At 42.2% G+C, this 20,546-nt stretch overlaps 1 protein-coding gene across 2 annotated transcripts in view; it reads right to left on the reverse strand.

Moving 5' to 3' along the window:
- Nucleotides 1–909: 909 nt before the first annotated feature.
- GTF2F2 (general transcription factor IIF subunit 2) overlaps nt 910–20,546 on the reverse strand; it is an 85,108-nt gene continuing 65,471 nt past the window's right edge. For both annotated transcript variants that reach the window (XM_026040438.1, XM_026040437.1), the window contains 3 exons: nt 17,986–18,085; nt 9,387–9,530; nt 910–1,336 (listed from right to left, as the gene is read on the reverse strand). In XM_026040438.1, coding sequence (XP_025896223.1) covers nt 1,217–1,336; nt 9,387–9,530; nt 17,986–18,085 — 364 coding nt within the window. In that variant the 3' untranslated portion in view covers nt 910–1,216. The remainder of the gene's footprint in view (nt 1,337–9,386; nt 9,531–17,985; nt 18,086–20,546) is intronic.

The following is a 20,546-nucleotide window of genomic DNA, read 5'->3' on the forward strand; positions in this document are numbered from 1 at the left end:
CACGAGAGAAGGTGACGGTCGTGTCCTAAAATCTCACTATTTTGTTGGCAGGCTTAGGGCAGTACTGGTGCCTTCCTCACTGTTTCTTATTTTTTTCAGCTAAAAGTTTAAGGAACTAAGTCATCTCATCCCAGTTCCTCCCTTCCCTCCCCCTCCATGAGGGGCTGGATACAAGACCCCTTTTGAAAACGAGGAAAACAGACACATGGAACTTCCTCAAAGATGGAACCTTTCCCATACGGAAACCCAAGTGCAAAGCCACGATAAAAGCAAGGTTTTAAAAAGCTTCATACCTCCCTTATCTAAATCATAACGTATTTTCCATCAATAACACAGATCATGACATGGTACAAATTAAAATACCGCTTTTATTCATATGCTGAAACATCGGTAACATTTTAAAAAAGACAAAAGATGTATCTGTTCCTCCATGCACCTAATAGGCAGAAAATTAATTTATTTTTTCTCCGCAATTACATGGAAGAGATCATCTTCCTCACTGACTCACATGTCAAAGAACCTTTGCTTTTTTTCCCTTTTTTTCCCTTTTTTCCTCTTTTTTTTCCTTTTTTTTTGTATGTGTTTTCCTGTGTTCCCATGACCAAACAGCCTTTTTTTTCCCCCCCTTTTCTCCCTTTTTTCCCCCCTTTTTTGTATATGTTTCCCTGTGTTCCCATGAAGCCTGAGGGCTGCGGTGAGCACCGTGGCTTTTTCCCAAAGCCTGATCCGCAGTGTCCATAGCTCCCCAGCGGCGCGGGCAGGACAGGGCAGCTCCGCGTGCTGCCTCCACGGAGCCTCCGCAGGTCACAGCAGGAAGGAGCAAATAAACCTGGTACCACTGGAATGCGAAAGCGCAAGGTTATGGCTTCCTCAGGGACATGTTTTCCTTCAGAGATACCAAGGCTTACAGAAAAACCCACAAAGCTACATTAATAAAAATATCAAATCAGAACTCAAAAGATCTCTAGTAAAGATAAATCTAGTAGCTGTTTATTTTATAAATATTTCTTTAGTCCAAAGACACTTATAGAAACTTCCAAGAAATATTCCTTTGAAAAAAAATGAAGCTAGAGGAAATTACAAAGTATCAGTCGGTTTAATGTAAAGGTAATCCGGCAGAATTGAGCTGTGCTCAGTCCTGTCTGTAAACCCACAGCGGTTTCCTCAGTGCAATCACACTAATCTACAGTTCTCTTTTACTTCATCAACAGTTTCGTTAATCGCTCTTGTCTTCTCCTTGATAATGTCTGTATTCTGGCTTCAGCTCCCATGTGTTTTTGTGGGTGCCCTTCACGTTGTAGATGCCAATTTCTCTCAAAATTTCTTTCAAGTATATCTGAAAGGAAACAAAATAACAAATTATAATGACAGGCAATTACCACAGATGTTACTTATAAGCTGATGCCACAATTTGTCATTCCACAATCACATTTACTGAATCACAGAATCACAGGATGGTTGAGGTTGGAAGGGACCTCTAGAGATCATCCAGTCCAACCCCCTGCTCCAGCAGGGACACCCAGAGCACGGGGCACAGGGTGGCAGCCAGGCGGGTTTGGGAGATCTCCAGAGGAGGAGACTCCACAGCCTCCCTGGGCAGCCTGTGCCAGGGCTCTGTCACCCTCATAGGAAAGAAGTTCTTCCTCATAAGGAGATGGAACTGCCTGTGTTTCCACTTACACCCATTGCCCCTTGTCCCGTCACTGGCCACCGCTGAGAAGAGCTTGGCCCCATCCTCCCTACATCCCCCCTTCAGGTACTTATACACATTGATCAGATCCCCCCTCAGCCTTCTCTTCTCTAGGGAAAACAGGCCGAGCTCACTCAGCCTCCTCATATGAGAGATGTTCCAGTTCCTTAATCATCTTTGTCACTCTCCGCTGGACCCTCTCTAGGAGCTCCACATCTCTCTTGTCCTGGGGAGCCCAGAGCTGCCCCCAATACTCCAGGTGCGGCCTCACCAGAGCTGAGCAGAGGGGCAGGATCCCCTCCCTTGACCTGCTGGCAACATCCTCCTGATGCAGCCAGGATCCCATTGGCCTTCTTGGCCACGAGGGCACACTGCTCACTCATGGTTAACTTGGTGTCCACCAGGGTTCCCAGGTCCTTCTCTGTGGAGGTGCTTTCCAGTAGGTCAACCCTAATCTGTACTGGTGCCTGGGGTTACTCCTCCCCAGGTGCAGGACCCTGCACTTGTCCTTTTTGAACCTCATGAGGTTCCTCTCTGCCCAACTCACCAGCCTGTCCAGGTCCCTCTGGACGGCAGCACAGCCCTCCGGAGTGTCGGCCACTCCACCCAGCTTCACATCGTCCACAAACTTGCTCAGGGTGCGCTCCGTGCCCTCGTCCAGGTCATTGATGAACAGGTTGAAAAGCACCGGGCCCAGTACTGACCCCTCTGGGACACCACTGGCCACAGGCCTCCAACTAGGTTCAGCCTCATTTATCACCACCCTCTGAGCTCTGCCATCCAGGCAGTTCTCGATCCACCTCACTGTGCACTCATCCAGACCACTGTCCCGGAGCTTCCGTATGAGGATGTTATGAGAGACGGTGTTGAAAGCCTTGCTGAAGTCAAGGTAGACAACACCCACGGCTCTCCCCTCGTCCAGCCGGCCAGTTATCCCATCATAGAAGGTATCAGGTTGGTCAAACATGACTTGCCCTTGGTGAATCCATGCTGACTACTCCTGATCACCTCCTTCACCTTGACATGCCTAGAGATGCTCTCTAGGATGAGCTGCTCCGTCATCTTACCAGAGATGGAGGTGAGGCTGACCAGCGTGAAATTTCCCGGCTCCTCCCTCTTGCCCTTTCTGAAGACTGGAGTGATGTTGGCTCTCTTCCAGTCCTCGGGCACCTCCCCTGCTCTCCAGGACCTCTCCAAGAGGATGGAGAGCGGTTGAGCAATAACCTCGGCCAATTCCCTCAGCACTCTTGGGTGCATCCCATCTGGGCCCATAGATTTATGGGTGGCCAGTTTGCCTAAGTGATCCCTAACCCAATTCTTCTCAACCGGCGGAAGGTCTTCCTCTTTCCCATTTATTTCTTTCACCTGAGTCCTTCCAATTCATGGGGACCAGCCTTAGCAGTAAAGACAGAGGCAAAGAAGGCATTTAGTAACTCTGCCTTCTCGGCATCCTCTGTCAGCAAGGCACTCTCCCTCCCCATTCAGCAGCAGGCCCACATCTTCTCAAGTCTTCCTCTCGAATTTCATTTGCAAAATCCCTTCCCGTTGTTCCTGACATCCCTTGCTAACTCTAATTCCAAACGGGCCTTGGCCTTACTCACCACATCCCTGCATTCCTTGACAATGTTCCTATATCCTTGCCCTGTGGTTGGGTCCTTCTTCCACATTACTTAAGCTCTCTTTTTCTCATTAAGCTTTCTCAAGAGCTCCTTGCCCATCCACACAGATCTCCTGTCCGCCTTGCTTGACTCTACTTTGCAAATGAAAACAGCACCGAACGTGATGGGCAGCAATAACATGTCCCTCGGTACAGCTGAAGTGCCATAACTCCTGACACGCTACCTGGTTAGTGGGGCGATAATCACTCTCTGCTTACATTTTGAGTGAACATGCAAGATTTTCATTCCTGAGATGATGTTCCAGATTAAAGGAGCACTGGTTTAACAGTGGAACTGGAGGCTGGGAGGGGAATGCCCGAACCCTGGGCCTGCGTGCCGGCCACGGGCATGGCGAAGAGACACATCCTGGAGCAAGAGGATCACCAAAAAACCACTCATTATCTCTCACAGAATCACAGAATCATTATGCTTGGAAAAGACCTTTAAGGTCACCAAGACCACCTGCAAACCCCTCACCACCATGCCTGTTAAACCCACATGCGAAAGTGGATTTCTATCTAAACGTTTCCTGAGCATGCTGGGGACCACCACTCCTCCGGGCAGCCTGTTCCAATGCTTCACCGCTCCTTCTGTGAAGAATGGTTCCCGATATCCAACCTGAACCTCCCCTGGTGCCACCCAAGACCCTTTCCTGTTGTCCCATGGGTAGTTACTGCTAACACCTCACACCGGGGCAGCAGAGTGGCCTCTCCACCTCAGACCTTCTCCACCCTGGGCCTCACCGACTCATTCCGCGCCCAATTCCAGGCCCAGCAGTCCCCAGGCTCTCGGATTTTCCGCTGCCTCGTAGACTTTAAGCTTTTCATTATCGCCTCCTTTTTAGAGGAATGCTGAGTCGATGCCAGAGAATCCTCCAATGTATTCATATATTCAGGCCAGTTTTAAGTGAAAAAAGGGGGTGGTGGAAAAGCCACGATAACCAGTAGTATAACCTTTGACACGAGACAGCCCACAAATATCACTCTTTATCATAAACATCAGTTAATTTGCCTTTTTTTTTTTTTTTAAGAAGCATTTGCCTGTTTGTTTGTTTAAATATTAATCAGCACGGGCTTCAGCGGGTTGCCATGGCAACCGCAGACCACAGTTGGAGAATCTCAAAATTAAATTTATAATTGCCTTAGTTTGGGCAATTGCTTTATTTTGGGCAATTTAATCCCCTCCGAGAGCCTGTATTGGGCTGGAGCTACTGGAAACTTCGTATTTTCTGTATCTACAATTGCGCTAAATGCTATTAGCCCAACTGATACAAAAGCAGTTATTTCTTGATGACATAATGTAGAAAAAAGAAAAAAGGCAGATTGCCCAAACTCTTCTTTATACTCTTCTCATTTTCACCAAATAGCAACAGTGCAAAATAAATTTAATTCTAGGAGGATATGTTTTCAGTCAGCAAAAAAAAAGTTCTCTTTTAAAGAAACTCATAGCTGCTCTAGTCACTCTGTTTTTTTTATATCCTATCATTTATACTTGCATAGTGAAACAACTCTTAAATCTTAATCTTGAACTCTTACGTCTCACACCCGCTTGGACGCAGCCCTGTGCCCCGTGCTCTGGGTGACGCTGCGTGTGCAGCGGCTGGACTAGGTCACCTCTGGAGGTCCCTTCCAGCCTTAACCATTCTGTGATCCATGAAATGGCTACCCCATGTCAGAGAGGGCTGTTTGAAGGATCCCTTTGTCTTTTGGGTAGGGAAAGCCAGCAGAGCAGGCTGCACTTGCGGACTGTTTTGTGCTTCAGGCTCTGAAACCTCGAGGGAACCTGGAGGGCCAGGGAGGCTCCTCGCGCCTTCGACACCAATCCGGCAGAGGGCAGCAGGGGATCAAGATGGAGAGTTTTAAGGCGCCTTAGAGGCTGCTCTGCCCTTGGGGCGCTGTCACCGAAACCGGGACAGTCCCTCCGCCCCGGCCAGGGCCGCTCACGGAGGTCGCGCGGGGCCCGTAGCCGCGGCCGCCATCTCAGGCGCGGCGGGAACGGCGCCGCGGCGCCTCCGAGGGGCCATTCCAGGGAAAAGCCGCCAGCCTCACGGGGCAACGGTGACCACGACAGCTCCAAGTCGCGACATTGCCACTCTGGCTGGACAGCAAGGCCTGGGGTGGCCGCGGTGCGTGGCATTTTCCTGCCAGCTCTCCCAGGAAGCGGGAGCTCCACGGCAGGCACGAGGGCACTACTCCTGCAACTCTTTTAACGCTATAAGCAAGGGGGTTGAGTTTTTACCCCTTTTGGGGCTTTTTTTTTTTTTTTGCCTGTAATGTCATCATAAGCCAGCAGAGGTCAAGACTGTGGGGATCATTTTTGAAGGACACGCTTGAGGGTGTCCAGTTTAACGCACTTGGCCCGCTTTAAAGTCCGCTTTAAAGACTGATACTGAAACGGTTACAAAGATACGTCAGCAAATTCACTGCAGCATTGCAAGAAAAAGAACTGAGGCATCTTATATATACGTGTATATATGCTAGGACAAAGAAAGATGTGTGGGCAACAGATAGTGTTTCAAAAGCATCTTGAAGTACACTGCTCAGTCGGGTGCTGTGATAGGAAATATTGTCTTTCCATCGAGAGAAACTGCTCATTTCCACTTTCTTCACAGAAATGCTGCATTTTGGGCTCTGCTGAATGCTAAAGAGGGAGCCACGATCTCCTCTGGGAATGGGATTCTGTAACATCTATACACATGTAGCTGTAAGACAGAAATGAAGCCTGGGGATAATCTGTGGGCCTATTTAAGGCATCCTCTGTTCTCTCACACCTCTCCTTATACCATATTTAGGATAACCAACTAGTCAAAGCTTAAATGTAAGAAAAAACTGCAGGCAGACACTGTTTTGAAAACATGCAGTTCATATTAGACCACTGCTTCCATTCTTTATAAATATTTGATTACTCATATTAAAAAAAGCCAGTTCTCAGTCCAAATCCAGAATTACTGCCATGATTTCTATGGAGGTCTCAGCATCTACCTCCGGGCAGATGACAAGAGATTCGCCTGCCACCACAAATGCTCATTTTTTTTTTGCTAAAAACACACAAAACGCATCTTCCCCTGATAAGGCTGTGGTTTGCATGCAGAACAGACTTATTTTGTGATTGCAGGATCTCAAAGGAACGACAACAGTTCCTTCCTGTGTAACTTTCAGTATATTCTGTAGCAAGGATTTCATTTACTATTTACATTTACCATGATGCAGGAAAAAATGCCCTCATTTATTTGTTACTTCATGAAAAAGATTTTATCTCCTTTAGAAAGTGCATTTTAAATATCACTAGCCAGCGGTGCAAGCACCCAGAACTTCACTGTAATGGGGGCTGGAGAGACAGCAGCAGCGCTTTTATTTCCCCCTCAATTCTGAAAATAACCTCAATACTCAGAAAATCAGAGGAGAAATTACATACCCAGGAAATCTTAGACACTATGACAGAAAACAAAGCAGAGAACACTTCAGCAGAGATTAATTAACAGCCAGGCCTTTGCAGCATGGGGAAAACATGCATATTCGACCATTTGGCATTTTATTATTAGATATTTTTTATGAGGTATAGCAGCTCTGTGAACAATAATGTCAGCGGGGGCATTAGGAGCAGATACTTTATTCTCAGAAAAGAAAAAGTTCTATATACCAGAGGATAAAGTCTGCAGCATGAAGAAACCCTGTACCCTGAGTGAAAACAGGCTACACTTCAGGAAACTACAGGTAGTATTTTTTAAATGGAAATGAAAGCCACCAGCAGCTCCCCATAGATGTTTTTTAAGGGGAACCCAGTTTTGTAAATTAGGGTAGGTTTAGATGAGTGGTAGGTGATGCATTGAGAGACAATTTTGAATTCACCACCATATTGGCTGTCAAATGACCAAGGAAAGACATCAGGAAGAGGATTTAGTTCATTCATCTTCTCCCAGTATCTCATTGTGAAGAAACTAGATGGGCAAAAAACAAACTTGGGGACTTACCAAATGAGAAACCGAGATGCAAAAATATGGCCTGAATACAACATAATATTGGGTTAAATTAGTATATGATTTCCTTTTAATGTGTCTGAATTACTCTAGTGGTTGAAAGTAATGGTTAGGGTGGCTAAGATGAAAGTGCATAAATCACAGCCATGCTGCTACGGGCAGAATACGCCTATTCAGGAATGTATCATGAAGGCGGCAGTGAGCACTTGGTATAGATTGAAATGGAAATTTATCGTAAATGCAATAACAGCATTAATGTGAAGCATTTTATAAACACAGAAGACAAAACTACCCTATGCTGTCCAATCCCCGAAGGCAGTGAAGAAGACAAAAATTTGATTTGTTTTGCCCAGCTCTTGGTGTTAAAGAAGAAACTTCTGTCAGAGGCCCATTTTTTTCCAGGCTCCTTTTGAGTCAATGCAGAAAGACAAGTATATCCAAGAGGCAAATCACAACACAGGAGAAAAAGATTCTTTTATTCCCCCTTGATGGCTTAAGTGGGAGTTGAGGGTGACAATTTTTCTAGCTGGTGGCCCTCTGTTATTTTAGATAAGATAAATCTGCACCTACATACATCAGGATATTGACTGTAACACATATCTTCTATTAAAAAAATTCTGGAATTTTATTGCCATTCCTCTATAGGTTCCTCCTATTCCTTCTTCCTCCTCAGCTTCCATGTCCTACAAGCCTTCCCTGCCACACAGATAAAGAGCTGGCTCTTTAGGTAGATAAATGAAAGAGATAATACATTATTTGACAGTTTATGCTAAAGTACTAGAGCAAAGGGGACCTACAAGTATCTGAATTGAGTAATATCTTTGTGCAGCTTCTCAGGCGAATGGATTACATGTTTTATTTAATTAAAATCCTCTGATATAGATCCACTTCATCCTTAATATGAATTTGAGCAAAACTGGTATTTCCATTTTTTTCCTATCATTTCCAAAGGAATCAGAGTTTCTGTAATCCAGTTGTCACTGTTCCTTCATCTGCCTCCCCTCTACTTTGAAATTGTCAGTTAATTTAAACTCAAACATAATTAAGTTTTCTCAAGACCCCAGCTGTGTTGTGTGGCTAGATATCAAAGTGAGTAGTGGGAAAAAAGTCAAAAGCAGCAATGATACCAAAAGCACAGGAGACAACAAGCCAGCCCAGCTCATACAAGTGCTGTTCAACAGAAACCAGCTGACTGATAACGACGAGGCCAGTTTCACTCTGGATGCAGGAGCACAGGAAGGGAGCTGGGAGATGAAGGTGGAACAGGTTTAAGGAGGGTAAATCTTTAAATCTTTGGAAAACCTGGTCTGCTCGAGGAAGGCTGGGTGGGAAGGATGGGAAAGAGCTGGGAAAAGAGTGTTTGTGGGCGAAGGGCCTGACAAGTACTGCAGGTAACAGACCCATGACATGAGCATGTATTATACACATGTAATACATGCATCTTCCAGCTCAGGTATCAAAACAGGGTTTAAAACCAAAACAACACAATTTTCCTGAACATCAGACTCCAAATTTCTGCTCCTCAATTCCTTCTATCTGTAAAGGAGATCTATTGATCTGGAGGGTCTTAGCATGATGCCTGAGCTCCTGGCATGGATAATGTGTCATTTAATACTCATTTTATGAACTCTGAGACAGCACCAAAGTTTTCCAGACCCACAGATGAGAATAACCCCTTTCCCTGTGCCAAGGCAAAGGCCAGACCCACCTGCCAAAGTACTCACATGATGACAGCAGGAGAACCAGGTAATTACTTCAGTAAGGGCACAAGTAGTATTGGACACATTGGAGCACTAGAGAATTTCATTTCTACTATTAAATAGAACTCAAATAAGATAAAGATCTTTCAAGTTACTTAAGCCTATTTTGCCAAGAGACAGCAAGCCCACTGCAACAAACTATGCATCCTATCACAGTGCAGAACGTTGGGCATTTCCATTCGGTGCAATGTTTAGAGATTTATTTCAAAGGCATGAGATACGTATTAAACTATGTGTTAAACATGGAAAATACACATAATAATAACTACTGAAAATTATATCACAAGATTGCCAATACATACCACCGGCTGTTTGGTTATGTCCACCAGGTCTTTAATGTTGTAATACTGATGTTTCTCAAAGGCCGAAAAAAGCATGTCCAGCACTTGCTGTTTATCAGCTCGAGCCCGCTTGCCATCTTCTTTCTTTTTCTTTTCATATTCAATCTATCAATTAGATACAAAACACGTTTTACAGACATTCATATGTAACACTAGATAATTCTCAGTGCTGAACAGCGAGACACAAAAAAACTCTTTAATAAAACACTACTTAATGACTCAGTGCTTTGCATCTGGAAAGTTTTCTCTTGGGTACTCACATTCTCTTTTATGAACATAAACTAAGCATTTTGTGCTCAGCACAATGAGCTTTTTGGGTAATTCCTCTGTTTTAACAAGATTAAAAAAAAAAAAAAAGCAAAAAAAAAGAACACAGAAATGTGTAAAATGTGTACAGAAACCTGTAAAATGTGTCTAAGCCTGAGGATAAAATTAAGAGCAGTACAGGAATCTGAACTGAGCTGGTATTTTCATTTTTCTTCTCTTGATATCAACTTTGGAAGTTCCACAGTACTAAACTCAGCATCTTACAAATCACCATGTTCAGGAAAAGCCACAAAATGGCACAGCTCTACCCACAATCTCCACCCTAACTATCCAAAGCGCTCACAGATACTGGGACATCACCTGCAGACACCACCTCCCCTGTTCCCGGGAGAATCCCAGGACAACCACCACGGATACAAACACACTCCCAACCATGCAAAGACACCCCAGCAAACGGGTGGCATCTCTTCAGGAGAAAGCTGAGCAGCACAGATGAGCTCACTACAGTCCAAGAAGAAAACTCCAAATAACAGGTAAGTAAGTGTAAGAAAGTAAGAAAGAAAGTAAAAAACCACCAAGCACCTCGTTGGCAGCTTCCACTCTCTATTAAAATATATATGAAAAACTATTAAGATACTACAACCTGTAAAAGATGATAGTATCTTGATGACATTTTTGCAAAGCTTTTATATCCATGAACCTCCAACACTTCTTGCATTTTACCATGCACATCATCAGAGGCAAGATTTTCACCCACAGCAAAGACCAAACTCCAAGCACAGCAGAGCAACAAATGCAAAATTTGCCAACTTGTGACCCCAACAACCTCAACAAATCCCTCAACAGAACTATCAAAACTCCTTGGAGCCACCCTCTGTGTCCCAGAATTTAATATATTTAATGTAACCACCAAATGTTTTCAAGGAAACTACATGGATGGATCCAAAGCAGAGCAATACAACGGTCACACAGCCAGTAATGGCCTGGTTGTCAGTGGGGTAATATTTTTGTCAAAGAATCATTCTGCCTCTGTTATCTCAAACCTTATCCTCAAGGAAAACATTCAGAGAAGAAGGGTATCAAGGAAAATTCATATTTCTACAGGATGCTAAAAATCTTATTTCTCATAGAGACATTAATTTTACGGCACAATTCAATTTTTCCCACAGCTCATCTCCAGTCAACACCATCCTACGCTCCGAGGGTTGCTAAGCTCCCGTCTCCTGCTGTTGGTCCAAAGAGGCTACCAACTACCACCCTTGCTCATAAGCCCCTGGCCAGTAAAATCCCTCTTTCAGATCCTGCTTCATGTCATTAAATGGAGGAAGAACCAACCTATAGCCTGGTTTGGTGCTTCTGCTCACAATGTGAGGCCCATCAGCTCATGTACCCAAATGCTCTTCTGCCTTTCCAGCCTCAGACACAACCTCTCTGCACAAACCCACACAACTGACTTTCACCCAGCAATGCATTTTTGTGATTGATTGTATCCTAATGATTCTTTAATGGAGCGTCTGCAGGTCAAAAGCAGATGTGTGAAAAGGCACCAGCTTTGCAACAAGACCAAACTGCAGCATCAAGTCACACAGCTCCACGTAGCATCCTCTCGGCTGCCTTGATCCATAGCAGAAACACTCTGCAGAAAGCAGAGAAGCATAAATCTAGGACACTGCTTTGCTATAAATAATAGCATATGGAAATATTTCCTCTCCAAGTCCAACTGACAACTCATTAGGTCTCTCTGCTGCCCTTGAAAACATTTTAATGGTGAGGTTTAGAAGCCCTGATGTGGATTCCGTTTCTCTTTTCTATGAGGAGAGTCTCACTATTTACGCTTAAAGAGGTATAATGCAAGTAGACTGTGTTGACATGTACTGCATATACATGCAGTATAACTACAAGGATGTTAAAAAAAAAGGGAAAAAAAAAGATCTGAACAAGGCTACTCTGCCAAAACCACAAATCCCAAGTACGATCAGAATCCACTATTACAACAGAAAATCACTAGGCAGATAAAGAGCACAGGACATTTTCCTGACTCTACACTGGTTATTTACCAGGCAGCACGGCTGGAGGTGTGTTCAGGGCTACCTGCCTTGCAACTTCACCAGCAGAGCACTTGGATAGATCTTTCCTGGGCACATTTCTACAGGCACACAGGCACCAAAGCAGGAAGAAAAGTCCCAAATCATTAAAAGTCTCCTACTGGCTACGCTTGTATAGGGATGAAACATTTGAGGCTGCAAAACGCATCAGTGCCGACATCCTGGCACAGTAACAAGGATTCCTATATAAATCAAGGAAAGAAACGATGCAATGACTGGGAAGGAGAAGCAGATTGGCCATGGATTGCATGAAATATAGGATGCCACGTGCCTGCTTTGCCCGCTACCTGCAACATAAATGGTACACCCAACCTACGAGTTGATTGCCAAAAGGTCTTTGTGTTATGAGAAACCCCAGAAGAAGATGCGCCCAAGGCCATATTTTCACTGTTGTTGCTGGTATATTATGAGAGAATACAGACAAAAGGAGCAAACACCGGTAGAAGACGAAGATAAGGACCACCGTATCTTTGTGGAACTGGCTGAAGCAGGACAGTAGAACCAAAACAGGGCCTACTGAGTCAAMATGAAGCCATATATGGAAGTGRCTTCCGGGAAGACGACCACCAGGGGGTCTCAAAAAGACCACCAGAGACCACCAAAGGGACAGAGGGCGCATGCGTGTGAGGGTGGGGTATATTGTAATTAGTTCCAAGAAATGGAATGAATATGTATGATCATTTCCTAGAATTTAATGCATATGTAGATAATAGAGAAATAAAAGTTTTAGCAAGCACCCCCTAGGGCATGCACGATAGGTGGAGCTATCCCCCGTGCATCCAGCGCTGCAATAAAGTGAATGCCTGCTTCTTAATACTACATTGGTGTTAAGAGGTTTATTCCCGGTTTTCGGTGACATTTGCATCTCATTTTCAACTGATCTGACACCAGCCAAAGTTGGCAGAGCTAAAAATATATTTATTTTACACCTGGTTCACATGAGAAATTCTTTAGAGGTATATGATGAACACTTTTTTTTTTTTTCCTTCAAGAGAAAGCAATTCTCAAGAGCAATCATCTGCTAATTACACATTCACCACTGTTGTGCTCAAACTCAATAAAAAGTGTAGGGACTTGCTGCAATCCTTGTGCATCCTCAGCACAACAAAGTATGCAGGCAAAGTTCTAGGCAACTAGAAGGCATTTTAAACGATAAAAATAAAATAAAATAAAATAAAATAAAATAAAATAAAATAAAATAAAATAAAATAAAATAAAATAAAATAAAGTAAGGTAAAGTAAAGTAAAATAAAATAAAATAAAATAAAATAAAATAAAATAAAATAAAATAAAATAAAATAAAATAAAATAAAATATCCATGATTTTGTCATATCTGTATCAGCCTACAATCTAAAGTTTTTAATTGCATGTTGTCATTGGAAAGCATGGATTAAATTCTGGAGGTTTTTATTTCTTTTGGTACTTCACAGTCTAAATAAAAGAGGAATTACTATCCTGTAGGATTAATCAACGTAGAGTCTGGTGCAGAAATGGACCCACAGAATTTTCAGGTGAAGCTACAAACCCCCGTCCCAGCCATCACCACCACCAAGAGCACTGTGCTGAGTTCAATGTAGCTACCTACTCCATCCAAGACAGTGGCTGTGAGACACTGGAGCTTGGGGACATTAGCTTCACAAGGGCCTTTTTAAACCTGTGCACATGCTACAGTTCTACAAGAGGAGGAGATGGGTGATCTGGCCTTTAATTTTAATTACCAAGAGGCATCGGATGCTTCCAGAAGATAGAGTGGAAGAAGAAGCCATCTCGGTTTGTGAGGTTTGCCTGGGCTCTGGCTTCCTGTCAATATCTGAGGCTACTCTTCAGTGTGAAGAGCTCCACTTTTTCTTCTACTTCTTTTTTCCCCTCTCTCTCTGAGGCCGGTATCTGTTCTCTGACTCAAAAATCAAAGCTGAAGGACATGGTGTGGAAGCTGACGAGAGGCTGCAGGGCTCTGCCACGAGGACAGCTGTGATCTCTGTTCCTACCAACCTTTCTGCAGTTCTCTACCTCTCCGAACAACAAAACCAAAATGCACAAGAATGAAAACAGAAACAGAAACCAATTGCAGCCTCCTTGGGTGGAAGGCTAAGCCTGAAATGAAGGAAGAAACCAATCTCATCCTGTTTTTGCTTTTTGCTTTCTTTTTAAGCAACAAGAACAAGCGGTAAGTGTTGAGGCTATTTACTCTGTATTTGGCAGTTATCGGAATAAAGGGTAAGTACAATGGGTGTGAGTTAAAGTGATTATCACAACCATCTCCGAGAACCATTAAAAAGATCCCAGGTATTATTTTACCTCTCCAAATAAGAGATATAGGGACAAATCTGCTTAGCTAGAATTGACTTCCACGGCAGAGAACAAGCCCTTGTGTTTTACATTGATACTTCCCACACAAAGGAACAAAGCAATGACACAGACATTCTCAAAATTATCCCCACTGACACCATGTCTCCGGCAGGACTGGTTCATGATTGGGTGTCAAAGCTTAATGATCTAAATAACACCCCATGAGAAGAAAAATAAAGTAATTTTAACTGAAACGCAGCCTTTATTTGCTGGTAAAGCCCAGCGCTCAGCCGCCTTCTTTCTCTGTTATTTTAGCAGCTCAGTGAACTCTTCCCAGTGGGACTTTCTATTTTGCATTCTTTGGATGATCTAAAATAACTTGTCGAGGAGTGTTTGCATTCCCCGCATGCCTGCGATGTGAATATTCTAAAATTCATAAATCACTGATGTATAAAAACAGCTCCCATGAAACTGAAGACAAAAACCTGCCTTTGTTGAAAGCACGTAGTCTGCAATCGGGGTCCCACTTGCCAATATTTTAATTAGCAACACTACTATTTGCCTCCAACTGCAGCAACAGCTCCCACTGTTGTCTAAAAACAGAGAGCTTTGTGAAATGCTGTTTCCAAAAAGGCAAAGTAGTATCTGTTGCTTTCTCCTTTTGTCTTGTGAATACGCTGTTCATGCCACTTTACAATGCACCCTTTCATTTTCTTGCTTTCTATTTTCTTTGTAAACAAGATGTTTTTATGCCGAAGGCTCGGAATACTTTGAGCGCCACGTTACAGATTGCATGTACACTCCAAACGGATTTAGATTTATTGAAAACAGTGTAGTTTTTAATTTAAAAAAGCATTAAAATATGATTTGGTTTCAAGGAAGGAGGACCACTTTGGAATAAGCTGTCAAGAGCAGAAGTTGCTTCTTTCTCCCTGCAAGACTTCACACAAAAATCCATTTCTCCCTTTGTTTACCTCACAGTATGTTGCTAAGCTGGTTGAAAATCTGCCAAAATTGCCTTCGTGAAGGTATCACTAATACAGGAACTAGGTATTACTCTTCTTTGGCAGACAGTTAAAATACAAAGGTGCTAAGGAGAGCATGGTAAGTGAAACCCACATCCGAAGATGTTTGAAGAAAACTATTAAAGCATCTTTTTCCCCCCCCCCCCCCAATATTCCTTGAAATTCTTGAAATTGGAACTGAGGAAATTGGAACTAAGAGGGCAAAGCCTCCTTATCTTTTTTTTTTTTTTAAATCTGTCCCAACAAAAACATTAATCTCAATCTGAAATTCATCACCCTTGAGGACCACCACTATCAAAAGAATATTCCAAAGAAAGATCCAAGTTAGAGAGCGAATCTGCATCTTCAAGCAGCTGTACAACAGCACACAATACTGCAGCTGTAGATGTTCATCGGGCCCTCATGAGCTCCACAGGCAAAAAAATCTCCAGGGCTTGGTATGAGTCTTCTGGAGATTTCAGGGAAACTGAAAATAACCATAGATGTCCCTAATTTGATTATACATTCCTCCATGATTTTTTATAATTCTTATTATCATGGAAGTAATTGGAAATGGTTGGACAAAATCAATTATTTTGTTCCCTTAAGGTCATAAATACTCTGCTCTACAGTAATATGATTTAAAGAAAAAAAAAGTATGATTATTGCCTGTGTAATGACCCAGATATTCTGTTTATTTGCTGAAAGACGTGATCTGAAAGTGATGGCCCAGTTGGGCCCAGAAAACTTTCTGCTGCAGTATGAAATGTAATGAAGTAATTGGAAGATTCCAGCTGCAAGAACATTAACACTGCAGCCCTGCAGACACGTGTAGCATTTATGGATGTATAGAAAATGAAGGCCCCTTTCTCTTAGAAGAAAAGCTAAGTTATAATTATGGTATACATTGTAATGGAATTGAAATTTCTGCTAATAAAAAGACAGATTTAATATAATTTTTGAAGAGAAAATACTCACTTTGCCTTTCCTTACTAATGGCAAAATTGGTATTCAAACAAGCTACTGCTGTTTCCTGCCTACATGGCTAATTCCTTCCCTTCCTTCTGTATCATCTTTGGGGGCACATGCAGCAATCACATTTAAATCCCATTTAATATTCTATTATCTCTTCCTTCATGAAATTTTATCTCTTTTTAGGTTATCAGGTGCCGATCCATTCCTCAGAAACCCTCTGGAAGATAACTGAGTATCTTCAGACACCTCGTGTGGTTACTTGTACCTTTCTGTTTTCATCTTGTGGAAATTGTTGTCCCCAACAGAGCTTTCACATAATTAGAAGCATTCTGAATGGAAAAGCGCTTTGAAATTTAAAAAGTACGTTTTAAAAAAGGCAGCGGCAGCTTCAAAGCATCAGAAAAATATGAAGCTGGTGGACTTGGTCTCCCAACCTCCTGCCCTTCGAGCCACCTCACCTGAACTTTGACAGAAGGCATAATGAGAGGAAAGATGCTGCAGGAAGTTGTCTGTTGATGCAAGCATGAGCACGTCCTATTAAACCTCTCCCTCTGAAATGCCTTTAGCCAGGTATGAAGAGTTAACAGGTTCCCCAAAGACTTCCATTAAATGGACAGTTACATAATCATTAAAAATATTATCATTAGCATGCATAAGCCCTGTGTTTTTTTTAGGAACCTGGTCACACAGTTATCCCCTGAATCCGAAACAAGGCTTAAAGTTTTATGAAGGTAACAAGACATCAGTTGGCAACCAGATTAAAGATGCACAAATTACCTTCGAGTTATACTAACAGTTATAATGCTAGTGTCAACAAAATGAGAGAGATTCACAGTATAAACAAAATTTGTGTGTCATTATAGCGTATTCTAGAATTCAAGAAGGAAAATAACAGTAGCATCATAAAGAATCCTTATATTCATATAAAACTGCATTTACATAGCAGGATATACTGGAGTGACTATGTTGATTAAATGTCATTCCCTTAGCTGACGAATTATACTGCTATGATCATCCGTGTATAGATCAGACTTTAAACAGTAACTACTCCAAAGAGTCCCATGAGAGAGAAATGCCTATTTTTGGTTATTTGGAAATAGATTGCCTTTCAGAATAATGCTTAAATATCACACAGTATATTGTCATTTGTTTTATGTAAACAAATTCCTAATAAAAAGTGTAAAAGTTTAAATGACTAACATGGTGACTCATTTTTAGTATGACTTAACATTCTTCACATTTAAACAGTACCAGCGGTTATATATGCATTCATATGAATTACTCAGGATCTTTAAGAAAAAGGCCATTACAGTGTGTGTGTACATCAACTGATCTGGCACAGCGGTGTGGGTGCATTATTGACAAAGCTGATGATGCAGATAATAGGTACTGTGAAGGTATGAAACGCTAAAAGTTATCAGTTTTTTACTCTTTTCTACTCAGATCAGTCCCTGCAAAGGACAGGATATTTTTATAGTCATTCACCCACCTCCACATGACACTTTATTTGGCCCAAAGGAGTGCTTCCACATCCCATAGTCCAAAGGCAAAACTGCCTTCCATCCTCAAATTTTAAAACGACATTTCCAGAAAAGACAAGAGGAAAAATGTAATGAAGAAATCAAAAAGAGCTGGTGTAAGGGAAGTAGATGTGCCTGACATCAGGTAACACAAGAGAGCTAGAACTGGTAAACCTTGGTGATGTAGGTCTTGAGAGAGAAAGAAGATATGCAGAAAACAAACTACAGGAAAAACAACCAAAAGAAAACCAGATGATCATGGAACATTTCCACTGATAGCAGCCTGCTCGTGAGCAAAAGGACTGCAGGGAGCCTGGATAGCAGGTCCATGGAGATCCTCAAGCTCCCACAGACTTGCACTGGCTAAGAGAGAAAGTGCAAATGTTAAAAGTTACTTACGTTATATTGATGATTAGCCACAGGTTTATAATTGGTAGTTACAGCTTTGTCTAGTTGCTGCGATAGCCTGACAGGTTTAGAAGACTCTTCTATCTGCAGCCTGCAAAACAGAAGAAAGGGAGAATTAATCAAAGCTCCAGACAAGCAGGCACATAAAATGAATTCTCAAAAGTTGCAAGTACAAACTGGTCCTTACCAAAGGCTGGCTGCAAATAAATAATAAGGCAAAACAAATGCACTTCTATGAATTAATTTTCTTACTCTATTTCTGCTTGAAAACACCACGGATTATTAGGACACTGTGTATTACAACAGATACTGAAATGCTGAAAATTAAGCAATTGGAAGGAAAGAGAAAACGTGACCAAAAAAAAAAAGCTTTTGAATACAATTTTTATGCCTGATGCCTCCCACTCAGGGGAAAGAGACGCTCTTGCTCTTAAATAAAGCCCCAAACCAAACTAAAAATAAAGATCTCCCAGATTACTCTCTGAAGGGCTGAAAAGGCTCTCATTTTGCCTCTACAGACTTTCAAGCAACAGTAAACACCAGAGTTCATGACTGTTTCTCATATATTTTAATCCAAAAAAAAAATCCCTAATCTTTCTTTTGACGTTGTAATTCAGCAGCAGAGTCCTGGTAACTGCCTGAAAAGCACTTAAAAAAAAAATACAACATGAATACAGAGGACTCCATCCCGGTACAAAACCATGTGCAATCAAGTCTCAAAAGAGCAGTTAGCTAAAGGTGACCCTCAGTCCAGCTTTGGAAAGACCATGAGAAGGTCTGCGGTTAAACAAATGCAACCACCTTCATCCCTGTGTAATTTAAAGATCACCTAAAGATCAGACAGAGTTCCCCATTTACTTCAGTTTTAGCACTGAAGAATTGACTCTCTGAAATGAAGGCACAAGAACCCTGGCTTTAGAAAGCTGCAGGATAATGTCCCTTCAGAGAGGTCTTTATGGGATCTAAATATCCCATCAATATTTAGATAAAGCTAAATTGTTTTCATCAAGGAAGGGATTTTGTTTCCGAAGCTGTATTTTATAGGCAGAAGAATCAATTTTCATGCCACACACTGTAAGGTTTTTACAGAAATAAATGCAGTAATGTTTGGGTTTCTTTTTTGGAAAGACAACTAAATATGATGACACTAATGTAAACAGTAATGAAATGTTTACTAATGTAAAACAGAAATGTAGTAAATCAGACAATACTTTGATAAAAAGGAGAGAAAAGCTAGAGATCACTGATCTCTTTTTATTTCAGTAAAAAACCTAACGTATCCAAAAGCCTCTATTTAAATTCTCTACACTTGACACTTCAACAACTAAATAAATCACATCTGAAATAAGTGTTAAATTCATAAATAGATTCACTAGCCATAGCAACTGGAAACAAAACCAATCTTTCCAAGCTAGTATCTCTGAACAAGAGTTCATTTATTTTCTTATATACAGGTAGGTATCTGCCTCCTTTTGAATATTTGTAAAGTTTGGATTTGTTTTATAGTTTTAACTATGCTTAAACAACCTATATTCTAAATTTCTAAATCAGGAGAAGGGACATCGGTGCCTTCTTCTGTTCAAACAGAGCACATTTTTCCTCAGCTAGAAGGAAAATCGATCTCTGGGTAAATGAGCAGGGAGCTCTCTTTACCACTGTTCCAGTAAAGAGTGGTAAAAGTTTTTTTATCACAAGGTTTTATCTTTTGCCCTTTAATCTGATTAAAGAATTTTGCACGTTTTATTGATTTTGCTACTAAAAGTCTCCTAAATACTTAAGTTTTGCAAAGAGGGAAGCTCCAGGTGTTTCAGGAACGCTACATCAGTATTTTCTTCCCAAATCTGTGTTTTCCTCCACTATTTCATTGCTTTATCTTCTCCTCTTTTGGTCTCAATGACATCTTGGTGTTTATTTACTTACTTTTATAAAAGCCTCAGCAAATACTTTTTTTTTTTTTTTTTTTTTTTTGTCTCGCTCTTCTTCCCCCGTTTTCCCTAGTGGCTTCCCTAGCCCTGGGGAGTTTTGAGTCCTCCCTTTTCCCAGTTTTCACCTCGCTTCTTCCCTCTCACGGTTCTCCTCTCGGGAAGGAAAGCGGCAGCTCGTTTCCTCCTAACCCCTTTGGCTGATACAGCCCTTAGCCACAAAGCAGGAGCTCCTGGGGACAAACTAGGCATCCAAACCCACCCTGCTATTTCCCCAAGGAAAACTGGATGCAGGATCTGTTATGAGGCATCTGCAACAAGCTCCTCTGGAGCCGCTGTCCTCCCTTTCGCTGCCCTTGTGCCAGAGGAGGACATGGGCCTGGCGAGCACCAGGACACCACGGTCCTACCTGAAGGGTTAGGCTATAAACCCTAGTTATCTATTTGTAACCATTTGTTACATAAAACACCTATTCATCACTAACATCCGTGTAAGGCTTCATGTTTTTCTTCTGGCATGAACTAACGAGGCCTCATGACCACCCATCCCATGGAGGAAAGGTGGTCATGGAGGGAAGGCCGTCATGGAGGGAAGGCCTTTATGGAAGGCAGGCCCTTATGGAGGGAAGGC

The sequence above is a fragment of the Nothoprocta perdicaria genome, unplaced genomic scaffold, assembly GCF_003342845.1.
Source record: "Nothoprocta perdicaria isolate Ctin4 unplaced genomic scaffold, notPer1 scaffold_257, whole genome shotgun sequence".
Taxonomy (NCBI): domain Eukaryota; kingdom Metazoa; phylum Chordata; class Aves; order Tinamiformes; family Tinamidae; genus Nothoprocta; species Nothoprocta perdicaria.